This window comes from Erinaceus europaeus, chromosome 18 (genome assembly GCF_950295315.1).
Source record: "Erinaceus europaeus chromosome 18, mEriEur2.1, whole genome shotgun sequence".
NCBI lineage: Eukaryota > Metazoa > Chordata > Mammalia > Eulipotyphla > Erinaceidae > Erinaceus > Erinaceus europaeus.
In genome coordinates this window covers 3,860,862-3,874,681 of record NC_080179.1, presented here as the reverse complement: position 1 = coordinate 3,874,681, position 13,820 = coordinate 3,860,862, and the positions used below count along the sequence as shown (strand labels likewise).

At 47.2% G+C, this 13,820-nt stretch overlaps 1 protein-coding gene across 1 annotated transcript in view; it reads right to left on the bottom strand.

Annotated features, from left to right (window-relative positions):
• Nucleotides 1-506: 506 nt before the first annotated feature.
• Nucleotides 507-13,820, bottom strand: part of STAT1 (signal transducer and activator of transcription 1) — a 55,117-nt gene continuing 41,803 nt past the window's right edge. Inside the window, exons 21-24 of the mRNA XM_060177554.1 lie at nt 13,073-13,258; nt 10,552-10,627; nt 9,546-9,645; nt 507-1,802 (exon numbers count right to left, since the gene is read on the bottom strand). Of these exons, the coding sequence (XP_060033537.1) occupies nt 1,788-1,802; nt 9,546-9,645; nt 10,552-10,627; nt 13,073-13,258 (377 nt within the window). The 3' untranslated portion in view covers nt 507-1,787. The remainder of the gene's footprint in view (nt 1,803-9,545; nt 9,646-10,551; nt 10,628-13,072; nt 13,259-13,820) is intronic.

Below are 13,820 nucleotides of genomic sequence, written 5' to 3'. Positions count from 1 at the left end.
TCTGCAGAGTATTAAATTTGTTTTATTATCTTTTACAGAGACAGTCAGAAATCGAGAAGAAAGGGGGAGACAGAGGGGGGAGAGACAGAGAGACACCTGCAGACCTGCTTCACCACTCACAAAGCTTTCCCCCTGCAAGTGGGGACCAGGGGCTCGAACCCAGGTCCTTGCACATAACATGTACGCTCAACCATGTGCACCACCACCTGCCCCCTGCATGATATATTTAATTATATATATATATATATCAAGAAAATTTACATCCACCAAAGAAAATATGGCAGTTACATAATGATATAACTGTGAGGAGAACAGTGGAAAGACATCATGCAGTGACTGATAGAGTCAACAGTCTGCGACAGTTACCGAGAAGAAGCTCGTGAAATGTACCACCACAACCCATTTTTTTCTGAGTCAGTGCTTTTAAAGGAAGAAGCTACGTAACACAGTACCGTCCACAAAACATCATCCATCAAGCAGGCCTAGAAAAAGCACAGGAGAGAGAATGGAGCCATCTGCAAATGTATTTGCCAGACAAACGCCGATGATTGAAAAGACGGTGATTCTCGATGCACCCTCAGGAGGACTTTTCAAAGTCCTTGATTCTCGTGTCATTTCTGGTTACTGATTTGCCCGTTAACTCGTTTTCCTTCTCAGTTTGAAAACTGCATTACTGCTAGACCGAATAGCAACGAGAATAACAGTACAGACACAATCAACACGAAGAAACATTCAATCTCGGAGTCTGTGGACACTTAGGATCACAGTCAGCTTCTTGAGAAGCTCTCTCAGGTGACAGTGACTACGAGGAACTGACAGAAGGGAGCTGCCTTTAGGAATGACCAGGGTCGCTGACACCTCACTTTGAGTATTCAAGTTTAAGCCGAAAACACTACTTGTGAATTAGAAAAATGAAGTTTCTTCCTTTAAAATGGGCCAGTGTCATAGCAGAACACACAGAAAAGTGAACTCTCCCAAGAAAGATAAATGTCTTTTTCCCCCACACTCTGTGGAAGATGTTAAAAATAATAATAATGAAACTTGTATCCCCTGCTAAGATGCAGGATGGCTTTTTTTTTTTTAAAATGTATTTATTCATGAAGATAGTTAAAGAGAGAAAGAACCAGACCTCACAGTACATGTGCTGCTGGGGACTGAACTCAGGACCTCATGCTGGAGAGCCCAGTGCCTTAGCCCCTGTGCCACCTCCTGGACCACAACAGGGTGGCTATCTTGGGTGAAGGGTAGAAGCGATTGCCTATAAGCTTATCTTTGAATTATCTTAAAGGTAAACCAATGGAAAACTTGCAAGTATGCTTAAAGCGGAGATAATAATCAAGAATTCTCCATAACAGACAAGTGGGGTTCCTGCACCCACAAAATCCTACATTAGCCGTGTGACCCACCTAACTAGCCATCGACAGCAGCTGGACACTGACATCAGGCACAGTGTTTGCTAGGAGCTACTAAACATGACTTTTCCCACTGGGTTCTTACTCTAGTTGTGATGTTCTGGGTATAAGCGATGTTTTTTCCCTTTGCAAAACCCACTCTGTGGAAAGGCCCTTTCGGTTTCACTTTTTTTTTTACCTTTAATAAGACGCAGGGAGCCCCTCAGAGTAACACGTTTCTGAATTAGGGAAAAGTCCGCTTGCTAACACAGGCTGCAGAGAATGTGTCGGTCTTCATTTCCCTAGAAACACAGGACGTGAAGGAACAAGAGTAGCAGGAGGAAGTCACCGATGGAGAGGAAAATGTCGCCAGAGAAGATGAGAAAAGTTCGTGGCCTACACTGTGTTCATCTGTGGAAAGATAAGACGAGGTTAAGTTGGCTGCACAGAGGAAACACAGGTTCACGTGCTTGGCTTTAAGAGAGCAGCAGGAAGACAGTGCCACAGCAGATCGCCACCGCGGAGCTAAGGGCCCCCAGGATGCCTTAGCCTTTTGTCCTGGGCCAGTGGAGAACTTTTATGTGGCCTAAACCCTCGGATTAGAACCCCGCAGCCTGCTGGCCTCATTCTGTGAATCCGTCCCAAAGCTTTTTGCTGCTAAGCAAGTCTGGGGGACAGCCACAGGACGAGTCTCATTCCAAACAAGGGTGGAGCAATGCTGAGCTGTACCGGAGAGAGGAGCCTGGGGCGCCGCTGGAAGAACGAATGAATGAACGAACGTGCTCTCAGTTCTACCGGAGCAGAAGCCTTAGAAACCTCTTCTCCAAACGGCCAGCAGCGCTTCCTGCCCACCCGCCTTGACCAGGGTCCCCTGGAGGAAGGGAATCCTCATTCAAACAACACAGATTTCTCCCTCCATCTCACCTGCTGGGCTCGTCCCCTAGAACAGATGTTTTGTTGTTGTTGTTGTTGTTTTGTTTTTGCCTCCAGGGTTATTGCTGGGGCTGGGTGCCTGCACTAGGAATCCACTGCTCCTGGAGGCCATTTTTCCCCGTTTTGTTGCCCTTGTTGTCATTGTTATTGTTGGATAGGACAGAGAGAAATTGAGAGAGGAGGAGACGATAGAGAGGGGGAGTGAAAGATAAATACCTGGGGGGCTGGGTGGTAGCGCAGCAGGTTAAGTGCACATGGTGCAAAGCACAAGGACAGCAATAAGGATCCTGGTTCGAGCCCCCGGCTCCCCACTTGCAGGGGAGTCACTTCACAAGTGGTGAAGCAGATCTGCAGGTGTCTATCTTTCTCTCCCTCTCTCTGTCTTCCCCTCCTCTCTCAATTTCTCTTTGTCCCTTTGTCCTATCCAACAACAATGATAAATAACAAGGGCAACAAAAGAGAAAAACTAAATAAATAGCCTCCAGGAGCAGTGGATTCCTAGTGCAGGCACTGAGTCCCAGCAATAACCCTGGAGGCAAAAAAAAAAAAAAAGGAAAAGAAAGGAAAAAAGAAAGAAAAGAGAAAAAAAGAAAGATAGCAACCGGCCCCCCAGATGCCTTTTCAAACTCCCGCAAATGTCTAAAGACATTAGGACTGTGGAGAGCAGGTGTGAAGGATGCGGCTAGCATCTATCTGCTGGGTAGAGGCCAGCCATGCCCCTCAGCATTCTAGAACATCTCAGACAATCTCTCCCCGCTCCCACACGCAGCAGAGCTCGCTGACCTAAAATACCAATAGGAACAGGACAGTCTATTGGAAGTCACTTGAGAACTGCAGTCTTTTTAACACAAAGTAGTCAATACTGCAGGATAGCGATGAACTCCAGACAATTATTTGCACCCAGTTCATGCACCTGACAGAATACACACATGACTGACCACATGCAAGGATCCAGCCCCTGGTCCCTGTTTGTGGGAGAAAACTGCAGTGCTACAGATGTTTCCCTCTCTTCCTCTCTATGCCCCCTCCTCAATTTCTCTCTGTCCTATCAAATAAAAGAAAAAACACGCACACAAAAAATGGCCACAGGGATCAGTGGGTTCATAGAGCAGGCACCACCAAACCCCAGCGATAACCCTGGTGTCACTTGAAAAAAAAAAAAGAATAAGAAAAAAGAAAAGTATTTTGTATTAAAGGTTTTGCTATGTATTAGCCTGTCTCAGCCTTCAAAAACGTGCAGTTAAAATTATAGGCTTTGGGTATAGAATGAGAAAGAAAGGAGAGAGAGAAAGACAAAGATAAACAGAAAGTAATTGTGGATTCAAATCCATCACAGATGGGTGGTCGCTGTATGTTACTTAACTTCTCTAAAATAGCTCTTGTCTATATCTGACAGTGATCGATCCATATGATCAATATATGCTGCTAGGTTTACACTGTAGTACATGTGCGTCTGAAGACCTGGTGTGCAGTGTGGTAAGCCAGGCCTTACTGCTAGATGGCATACTTGTAATTTGCTAAAAAAAAACAATAGTAGGTCTCAAATTTTCTCACTACACATAAATGTTCTGGGAATTGATAGATATGCTATCTGTAGAATACACTTCATATTGTGTTATAATCATCTTACAATGTACATACAAATTAAAAAATCACCTTGTCCACGCTAAAAAAGAAGTGTCGTATTTGTAAGATGTCTAGTATAGTAGAAAATAGCAGACAAAAAAAATGCCATTATTAGCTTTGATCTGAGATCTCTAGGAGACGAGACTGGCTCTCACATAGTTCCACGGGGGGGGAAATAGTTTATTACTCAGAGAACCCAGACTAAACAAATACTCAAGCCACTCTGCAGAAAACACGGGTGCTCTGTGTCTCTCTTGGACTGCTTCCTCTGGAGGCTGAAGTCTGTGTTTCAGGCAAAAAACGTTAGGCGCTGGGCTCTGTGCTGCCCTGTCTAGTCACGTCCTCCAGCTGTGAGAGAAGCCAGTCCAGTCTGTGAAGGGCGACGCTATTTCAGAGCAAATGCCCTGATTCCAGGAGTGGGTGCGTGCAGTTCCGCACAGACAATTTGAAACAGATCAGGTTGGAGTCCAGTCAATTTGCAGACTAAGCCAACGTCTGTCTGCTCAGTGCTGTGCCCGTATTATGATTTCATTTGGTTCTAGAACTGAGAGAGAGAGAAAGAGAGAGAAAGAGAGGGAGAGAGAGAGACAGAGAGAGGGAGGGAGAGGAGAGAGAGAGAAACAGGTCTATTTTATCCTACAAATGAAATAATGACAGAAATGGGAGAGCTACAGGCGGCACCCAGAGAAGCATGTCCTGTCTTGCTGGTAGAGGACTCTCTCTGGTATTCTGCGAGCACACAGAAAGCACTCTCGTTCTGTGCACAGGTGGAAGGAACAAATCTCCATCTTCATCTTTCCAAGGTCTCAGGGGTAACAGTGATGACAGAGTTCAAAGTCTAGTTTCTTCTTTTCATCATTTAGTGCTTTCTAATTTTCTAACAAAATTGTAAGATAATAGAGGTATAATTCCACACCGTTTCCACCACCAGAGTTCTGTGTCCCTATGCTCCTCTAGCAGAAAAGAAGTCTAGTTTCCAAACCCCTCACCCCAAGTGCCTTTCTCCTACTAAAGTAAAGCACTCAGTCCGGTGCCAACAGCTTCTCTCGGGAAGCCCGGATCAGCTTTCTTTGGGATGCTCTCCAGACACTAGCGGATTCAAAGATTCTTTCCATCATCTACTAACTGCTTGATTTTAGTTAACTTGGTTATGGGGGGAGGTGGGGGAGGGTTTTCACGTCCATAAAAATGGGAAAGACATTAAGAACTAAGAAGGTTGTTGGGAGGCGGGCGGTAGTGCAGCGGGTTAAGCACACATGGTGCAAAGCACAAGGGCCGGAGTAAGGATCCTGGTTCGAGCCCCCGGCTCCCCACCTGCAGGGGAGTCGCTTTACAGGCAGTGAAGCAGGTCTGCAGGTGTCTGTCTTTCTCTCCCCCTCTCTGTCTTCCCCTCCTCTCTCCATTTCTCTCTGTCCTATCCAATAACAATGACATTAGTAACAATGACAATAACTACAACAGCAATAAAAAATAAGAGCAACAAAAGGGAAAACAAATAAATATTAAAAAAAAGTTTTTTTAAAAAGAAGGTTGTCAGAAAGGCTGAACTAATGAAGTCCGAGCCTGTGACGTTTTTGCCACAAAGTACTCAGTGAATGGCAGCTGTCAGTCCTGATGCTGTGACTTCACTCAGGTGCAACAACAGAGAAGAAAGACCGTCCCATTTTTTTTGGCTTCCTTTGATATCCTTCTATCCTCTGAAGAAGGCTTTCTGTCAAAGTTCCTCTGTTCTGGTGTGAGTCTAGTAAAACTCATCACACTATGGCTGGGAGCCACATTCCAGCAGCAGATGTGAGTATGCACAGGACAACTTTGTTATTTATTATGGTGGAGAGACAGACATTGAGAGGAGGGGAAGATCAAGATGGAGAACAGAGAAACACCTGCAGCACTGCTTCACCACCTGGTGAAGCTGCAGGTGGGGACCAGGGACTTGAACCTGGGTCCTTGTGCATTGTAACATGTGCACTCGACCAGGTACGCCACCACCTGGCCCCCACAAGATGCTCTTGTGATTACACTAAGCATGTGATGTTTCTCATCCTCTACAGGCAGAAAGGCAGAAGAAATGGTCTCTAAGGATTTGGGGGGCTGGGTATTGGGGCATCTGGCAGATCGCTCACACACATTACCATGAGCAAGCATCTGGGGTCAAGCCCCTGGTCTCTACCTGCCAGGGGCCAGGGAGCTTGTTAGTGGTGAAGCAGTGTTACAGGCGTCTCTCTTTCTTCCTCCCTCCCTCCCCCATCCCCTCAATGTATCTATCAATAAAAAGGGAAACAAGGCTTCTGGAAGTGGTGGGCTTGTTGTGCAGGCACTAGACCCTAGTGGTAAATCTGGTAGCAAAAAAAATAATAACTGAGTGAAGAAAAATAAGTAGACGATAAAGATTTCAGCCTGGGGTGGTGGAGATGGCTAAATGGATATGCAGACTCTCTGGCCTGAGGCTCTGAGGTCCCAGGTTCAATCCTGTGCAGAGCTGAGCAGCGCTCTGGTAAAAAAATAAATAAGTAAATAAACTAAACTAAAATTCAGCCTGTGCTTCTTCAGGTGAAGGAATGGATGATGAAAAATGCTCCAGGGGCTAGTCGGAGGCGCACCTGGTTGAGTGCACACATTACGGTGCATAAGATCCCAGGTTCAAGTCCTTAGTGCCCATGGCAGGGGGAAAACTTCACCAGTGGTGTTTCCCTCTTCCTCTCCCTCTCCCTCTCCCCTCCTCTCTCTCCCTCTCCCTCCCTCTCCTCTCCAATTCTCTCTGTCTCTACCCAATGATAAATAAAAATATGTTTTAAAAAGAAGTTGTTCTGTGAGCAGTGGAGTGGTGTTTCTCTGTGTGTCTCTTTCGCTGTCTGAAATAAAAGGAATGAAAAAGTTGGCATAGGAATAGTGCAGCCGTGTCTATGTGAGGTTCCAGAAGTAAAAAGAAAAACAGGCCAGGCGGTGGCACACCCAGTTAATTAAACGCACATGGTACGAAGAGCAAGGACTCCTGCAAAGATCTAGGTTGGAGCCCCCAGCACCCCACCTGCAGGGGGACACTTCACAAGGGGTAAAACAGGTCTGCAGGTGACTAATCTTTCTCTCTCCCTCTCTCTCTCTCCTTTTTCAATTTTGTCTCTGTCCTATCCAATAAAATGGAAAAAAAAAAAGGCCACTGTTGTTAAAATTCGTAGTCTCTTGCTGGGCGGGCTAGCTTCACGGGCGGGTAACAGAGACGCGGAGACAACGGCTGGGCAGGGAAGCTGTATTTCTTTATTCAAGAACAACGATTCATAAACTAAGACAAACTAATCACCAAACAGAACTCTGCTGTCTCTTTGCGGCGGCGCAAGCACTCCCTCTTACTCTCCAACTCAGGAACTCTCCAACTCTCGAACTCTGAAACTCTGGCACTCTGCAACTCTTCAACTCTCCAACTGTGTAACTCTCTAACTCTCTCTCTGGAACTCAGGAACCCTCTCTCGGGGTTCCTTGGCGAAATTAGCAGGACTGATCCAATTCTCTTGGCGGGGGAGAACTAGAACCCAATATAAAGCATACAACAGGCCACCAGGAGCAGTGGATTCATAGTGCTGGCACTGAGCCTCAGCGATAACCCTGAAGGCAAAAAATTAAAAAGTCGAGCACACAAGGAACTTGAGTCCAGCGGACATCGGACATCGCTGTCACACAGGAATCTACTCTCTCCCGCGTGAGGAGCTGGCCCCCCGCCCCGCCCCTCCAGGCTCCCCCCACCCTCAGCGCCAGACACTAGGGCAGTGGAGAAAGGCCAGTAATGGCTCAGAGGGGACATCTACGTATCATTAAACAAGTCTTGGGGTGGGGTGGGGGAGAACACCGGAATAGCATCATGGAAAAGAGCTTAAAATCAAACACAAATTCAGTCAAAAGGACAGCTCTGCAAGGGGCAGGATTTCAGGCTGACAGACAGTGTTGTTTGACCTAAGAAAGCCAGACTCCCGCTGGAAGGTTCTCTCTCTGGAACACCCATCAGCTGTCTCCCTCAGACCCTTGGCAAGTGCCTCCAGGTGCCAGTGATACAGTTTAGCTCTTAAACACAAAGCCGGTGAAATGTTTTCATTGCTGCCAGGTAAGCGTCTGTAGTCACTGTAACTACCTTGTACTGGCCCCCTTCCTCCCTAAAAATAACACGACTTGACTCCGATGCAAGTCCAGATGAAAGTGTAAAGGGCAGTAGCGCAGCGGGTTAAGCGCACGTGGCTCGAAGCACAAGGAGCGGCGTAAGGATCCCGGTTCGAAGCCCCGGCTCCCCACCTGTAGGAGAGTCGGCTTCACAGGTGGTGAAACAGGTCTGCAGATGTCTGTCTTTCTCTCCCCCATCTCTTTCCATTTCTCTCTGTACTATTCAACAACAATGACATCGATAACAAACATAATAACCACAACGATAAAAAAAAAAAAAAGGGCAACAAAGGGAAAAAATAACCTCCAGGAGCAGTGGATTTGTGGTGCAGGCACCGAGCCCCAGTGATAACTCTGAGAGCAAACAACAAAGTGTCAAGGAAGCATTTATTTATTTATTTATTATTATCTTTTTTGTTTCTAGGGTTATCACTGGGGCTCGGTGCCTGCACCACAAATCCACTGGTGGCCACTTTTTTCATTTTTTGCTGGATAGGCAGAATTGAGAAGGGAAGTGGAGACAGAGGGAAAGAGGGAGCCCTGCAGACCCGCTTCAGCACTATGTGAAACATCCCCGCAGGTGGGGAGCCGGGGGGGAGCCGGGGGCGGCGGCGGGGGGGGGGGGGGGAGTTCAAACGGGGATCCTTGTGCAGGTCCTTCCGCTTCATCCAATGTGCGCTTGCTGGGCACACCACCTGGTTCTCAAAGGAATCTTGGTTCCTTAACAGATATTTTTACAGGAACAGCTTCAAAGGGCAGACAGGGAGCTTTCAAATGTCTGAAATGCCAGCTACATTTTTGTTGGGAGGCACTGACTGCCAGGAAGCAGAGTCCTCGTGGTGCTGAAGTGTCTGAGGACTGTAGGCTCCAACTTGCCATGGTGGGTCTAAAACTTCCCTTCTTGGTTCTGCAGAATCCTTCTTTTGAAATTTTTTTTTTTTTTTTAATGAGAACACTGCTCAGCTCTGGTCCACGGTGGGAATTAACCTGGGATTCTGGAACCTCAGGCATGAGAACCTCTTTGCACAACCATTATGCTATCTACCCTGCCCCTTTTTTGAATCTTTTTTTTTTAATTTTTAATTATTATTTATTTTCCCTTTTGTTGCCCTTGTTGTTTTATTGTTGTTGTAGTTACTATTGTCATTGTTAGATAGGACAGAGAGAAATGGAGAGAGGAGGGGAAGACAGAGAGGGGGAGAGAAAGACAGACACCTGCAGACCCGCTTCACCACCTGTGAAGCGACTCCCCTGCAGGTGGGGAGCCGGGGTTCGAACCGGGATCCTTCTGCCAGTCCTTGCGCTTTGTACCCATTGCACTACCGCCCGGCCTCCCCCCCCCCCGTTTTTTTTTAATCTTAACAGCAATGGGCCCAGAGTCCACCAGGACACCCTCCCTGCTTTACAGCACACACTCAGGAGACCAGAACATACGTGCCTGGTACTTACCATGTCAAATTCTACCGTGCCCACTATCCGGGAAACCTCGTCAAACTCCTCAGGAGACATGGGGAGAAGGTTGTCTGTGGTCTGGAGTCGAGAAGGGTGACTGAATGGGGAGAGAGAAGAGAGACATGTTAGCCGTTAGGCCAGGAGAGCAGGGGTGCAGACTCAGACAACTCATCTTTGGCCTGTGGTGGAATCGTCACTTCACATGCAATCTCCTCTCAGGCAAAGTGCACACTTGTAACATGCAGCGAGAGACGCGCAGCTCACGGGAGGCTCCTGTCCCCAGCCCAGCCCCTAGGGAAGCATGTTGGAATCCAGAGACATGGTGTGTAGTAGCCACCTGGGACCCTGAGCCTCTTCTGTCTGTGTGCAGTGTGTCACCCACAGAAGACAACGCCTCTGGGTTCACCAGAGGGGCGTCCGGGGAGCCCTCATCCCTACCTTGAGGTGTGTGTGCAGAGAGAGCTGCTCCAGGGAGTTTTACATGAAGGCTACATCCATTCACCCCAGACAGTGCTGCTGGCCAAATAACTGAAATTGACTGTTCCAATTTTTTTTCCTACCTTTTATAAAATGAAACAACAAAATCAAAGCAAACATAAATTGAAAAAAAAAAGTATCTCAACCATTACTTTGGCCTTGTCTCCATTAAAAAGAACTACTTTCCCATTCTGATCCATTTTTGTTGATTTTATTGACACTTTTCAAAGTATCCGTTTGAAGGAGAACTTAAGTTCTCTTAAATACAACTTGGGGGCCTAGGGTGGGGAGGGGTTGTTTGTATAAATGTTTGGTTTTGTTTGTTTGCTTGGTTTTATAAAGACAATGAAAAGCAGATCGGCGACGATCCTGGGATATCTAATCAGGGCCTCTCCAAGGCATTCAGGCATGATGACAGCGGCTGCATTTATAATGGAAAAGCAGAGGATAAGCATCTTCACCAGGGCCCAGCCAGGAGCAGGCTGGCTTGTGGTGTGCAAACAGGGGCTCTTCCGTGCGCACTTACACTTCAGACACAGATATCAGTTCAGTCTTGATGTATCCCGTTCCTCGAGGGCCGTCGAGTTCCATGGGCTCAGGCGCTAGAAGCAAACACATATTGTTTCCATTAGCAGAAATCACACCACAGACGGACTATCCATTCTCTTCCATCAACATCTCTACTTAACCGTCTAGAGAGTTGTGCCATTTTAAGGAGCCCTCTCCACCCCAACCCCCTCCCACCCCTAACTGGGTCTCCTCAAATTCTGGTGGGAATACACAAAGAACCAGGAGAAAAGAGTGCAGACCTTAAGGGGAGGAATCTCTCTCTTTCTCTCTCCTTTGCCTTTGTTGCCCTTGTTGTTGTTATTGCTGTTGTTGTTGAATAGGACAGAGAGAAACTGAGAGAGGAATGGAAGACAGAGGGGGAGAGCGAGACAGACACCTGCAGACCTGCTTCATTGCTTGTGAAGCAACCCCCCTACAGATGGGGAGCCGGGGGCTCGAACTGGGATCCTTATGCTGGTCCTTACGCTTTACGCCATATGTGCTTAGACCGCTGCGCTACCGCCCAGCCCCCAGAATTTCTCTTTCTTTCCAAGGCTTTTTTTTTCCTCCCTCCAGGGTTATCACTGCAGCTTGGTGTCTGCACTATGAATCCACTGCTCCTGGAGGCCATTTTTTCCCTTTTGTTGCCCTTGTTGTTTATTACTGTTGTTACTGATGTTCTTGTTGTTGGATAGGACAGAGAGAAATGGAGAGAGGAGGGGAAGACAGAGAGGAGGAAAGAAAGACAGACACCTGCAGACCTGCTTCACCGCCTGTGAAGTGACTCCCTGCAGGTGGGGAGCCGGGGGCTCGAACTGGGATCCTTACGCCGGTCCTTGCGCTTTGCACCACGTGCACTTAACCCGCTGCACTACTGCCTGGCTCCCTAAGGCGTGACCTTCTACAGACACTGGGCTCAGCAGTTTAAGAGCCTTTCTCTAGCTAATATACGTAATGTATTGTACGCAGCTGTTGGGGTAAGTTGGAGCATCTTCAAATATGCTAACCTTAAGGTTTCTTTTAAAAATGTATTGATTGATTGATTATTGGATAGAGAAACTGAGAGGGGGAGATAGAGAGGGAGAGAGAGAGAGAGAGAGAGACAGAAGGAGAGAGAGAGAGAGAAACACCCATAGTCTTGCTTCATCACTCATAAAGCTTCCCCCCTGCAGGTGGGGACCAGGGGCTTGAACCCAGGCCCTTGTGCACTATAATGTGAGCACTTAGCCAGGTGCAGGGCTGCCTGCACCCCCCAACCTTAAGGTTTCTGATCCTGCTATAATTTACTGTGCTGGTGTGTCCTAAACCATCTGGGGGGTGTCGCCTGAGCTCCCTTAACTGCATGTCAGTGCTGGCTGAGGAACAGGACTCACACACACTGGGCCCAAAATGAACTCTGCCAGTACTCTTAAAATGGGATAGTGTTTACTTATTTCTTCTTAGTGGTCAGTCCATATTCTATTTCCATTTCTCTGTGATTATACTACTTTGGAAAAACCACTTTTTAAAATATTTATTTATTTATTCCCTTTTGTTGCCCTTGTTGTTTTGTTGTAGTTATTACTGTTATTGAAGTTGTCATAGGACAGAGAGAAATGGAGAGAGGAGGGGAAGACAGAGGGAGAGAGAAAGACAGATACCTGCAGACCTGCTTCACCGCCTGTGAAGTGACTCCCCTGCAGGTGAGGAGGAAAAACTACTTTTTACTGATGAAAAGCACATGGGTGGGCACTGCGCTGGTGCCCTGTACTTAGAGGAGGCCATGGCCATATTTGAGCTTCTTCTTGTCACCAGAAAAACCTTCAGGGCCAGACAGTAGTGCACCTGGAGGAGCACACACATTACAGTGCACAAGGACCTGGGTTCAAGCCCCTGGTCCCCACTTGCAGGGGGAAAGCTTCTCGAGTGGTGAAGCAAGGCTGCAGGGGTCTCTCTGTATCTCTCCCTCCCCTCTCAATTTCCCTCCATCTCTACTCAATAATAAATAAATAAATAAATAAATAAATATATTTTAAAAAGGGGGTCGGGCAGTGGTGCAGCGGGTTGAGTGCACGTGGCGCAAAGCGCAAGGACCCACCTAAGGATCCCGGTTCCCCCGGCTCCCCACCAGCAGGGGAGTCGCTTCACAGGCGGTGAAGCAGGTCTGCAGGTGTCTGTCTTTCTTTCCCCCTCTCTGTCTTCCCCTCCTCTCTCCATTTCTCTCTGTCCTATCCAACAATAACGTCATCAGTAACAACAATAATAACCACAACAAGGCTACAACAACAAGGGCAACAAAAGGGGGGAAGAAAGATGGCCTCCAGAAGCGGTGGATTCGTGGTGCAGGCACCGAGCCCCAGCAATAACCCTGGAGATACACACACACACACACACACACATATATTTCAAAAAGAAAAAAGAAAGCTTTCAGAGAGTGGTCCAACAAGAACAGAGTCACCAGGAATAACTACCCTCGTTACTTCTCGCCAGGGCAGGGAGCGTATGCTCTCTCCACTTACCTTCCTTTGGTCTGGAGTAGTACTTTCCAAAGGCATGATCCTTGTCTATATTTGGATACAGAAACTTCAGAGGGTTCTCCGGAATATTTTCTGCAGCCATGACCTTATAATTGCGAATAATATCAGGAAACGTGACAGCAGAAAGCTCTTTCTTGGTGTAGGGTTCAACTGCATGGAACTGAGGTTCTAAAAGAAAATAATAATAAAAAGGTGAAAAGTTTCAATGAGCCCCACAGACTATAGGAGAAAGAGACAAACACTGCTGAGTTCACGAGCTTGAGGGAACCTGAAAAGAACTAACCACAGTAAAGAGGTAGGGCAGAGATGGTGTTATAGCTAAACGAGTTATAATAGTTTCTAAAACAGGAAAACAAATAATAAGGGCAGTCCTCAAACATGCAGGTTCGAGCCCCCGGTCTCCACAGGAGGAAAGCTTCATGAGTGGTGAAGCAGGGCTGCAGGTGTCTCTCTGTCTCTCTCCCTCTCTACCTCCCCCTCTCTCTTGGTGTCTGGCTGTCTCCATCCAGTAAGTAAATAAAAACAATATATATATATTTTGCCTCTGGGGTTATTTCTGGGGCTCGGTGCCTGCACTACGAATCCACTGCTCCTGGAGGCCATTTTTTCCCATTTTGTTGCCCCTGTTGTTGTTATTATTGCTATTGACGTTGTTGTTGAATGGGACAGAGAGAAATGGAGAGAGGAAGGGAAGACAGAGAGGGTGAGAGAAAGACAGACACCTGCAGAC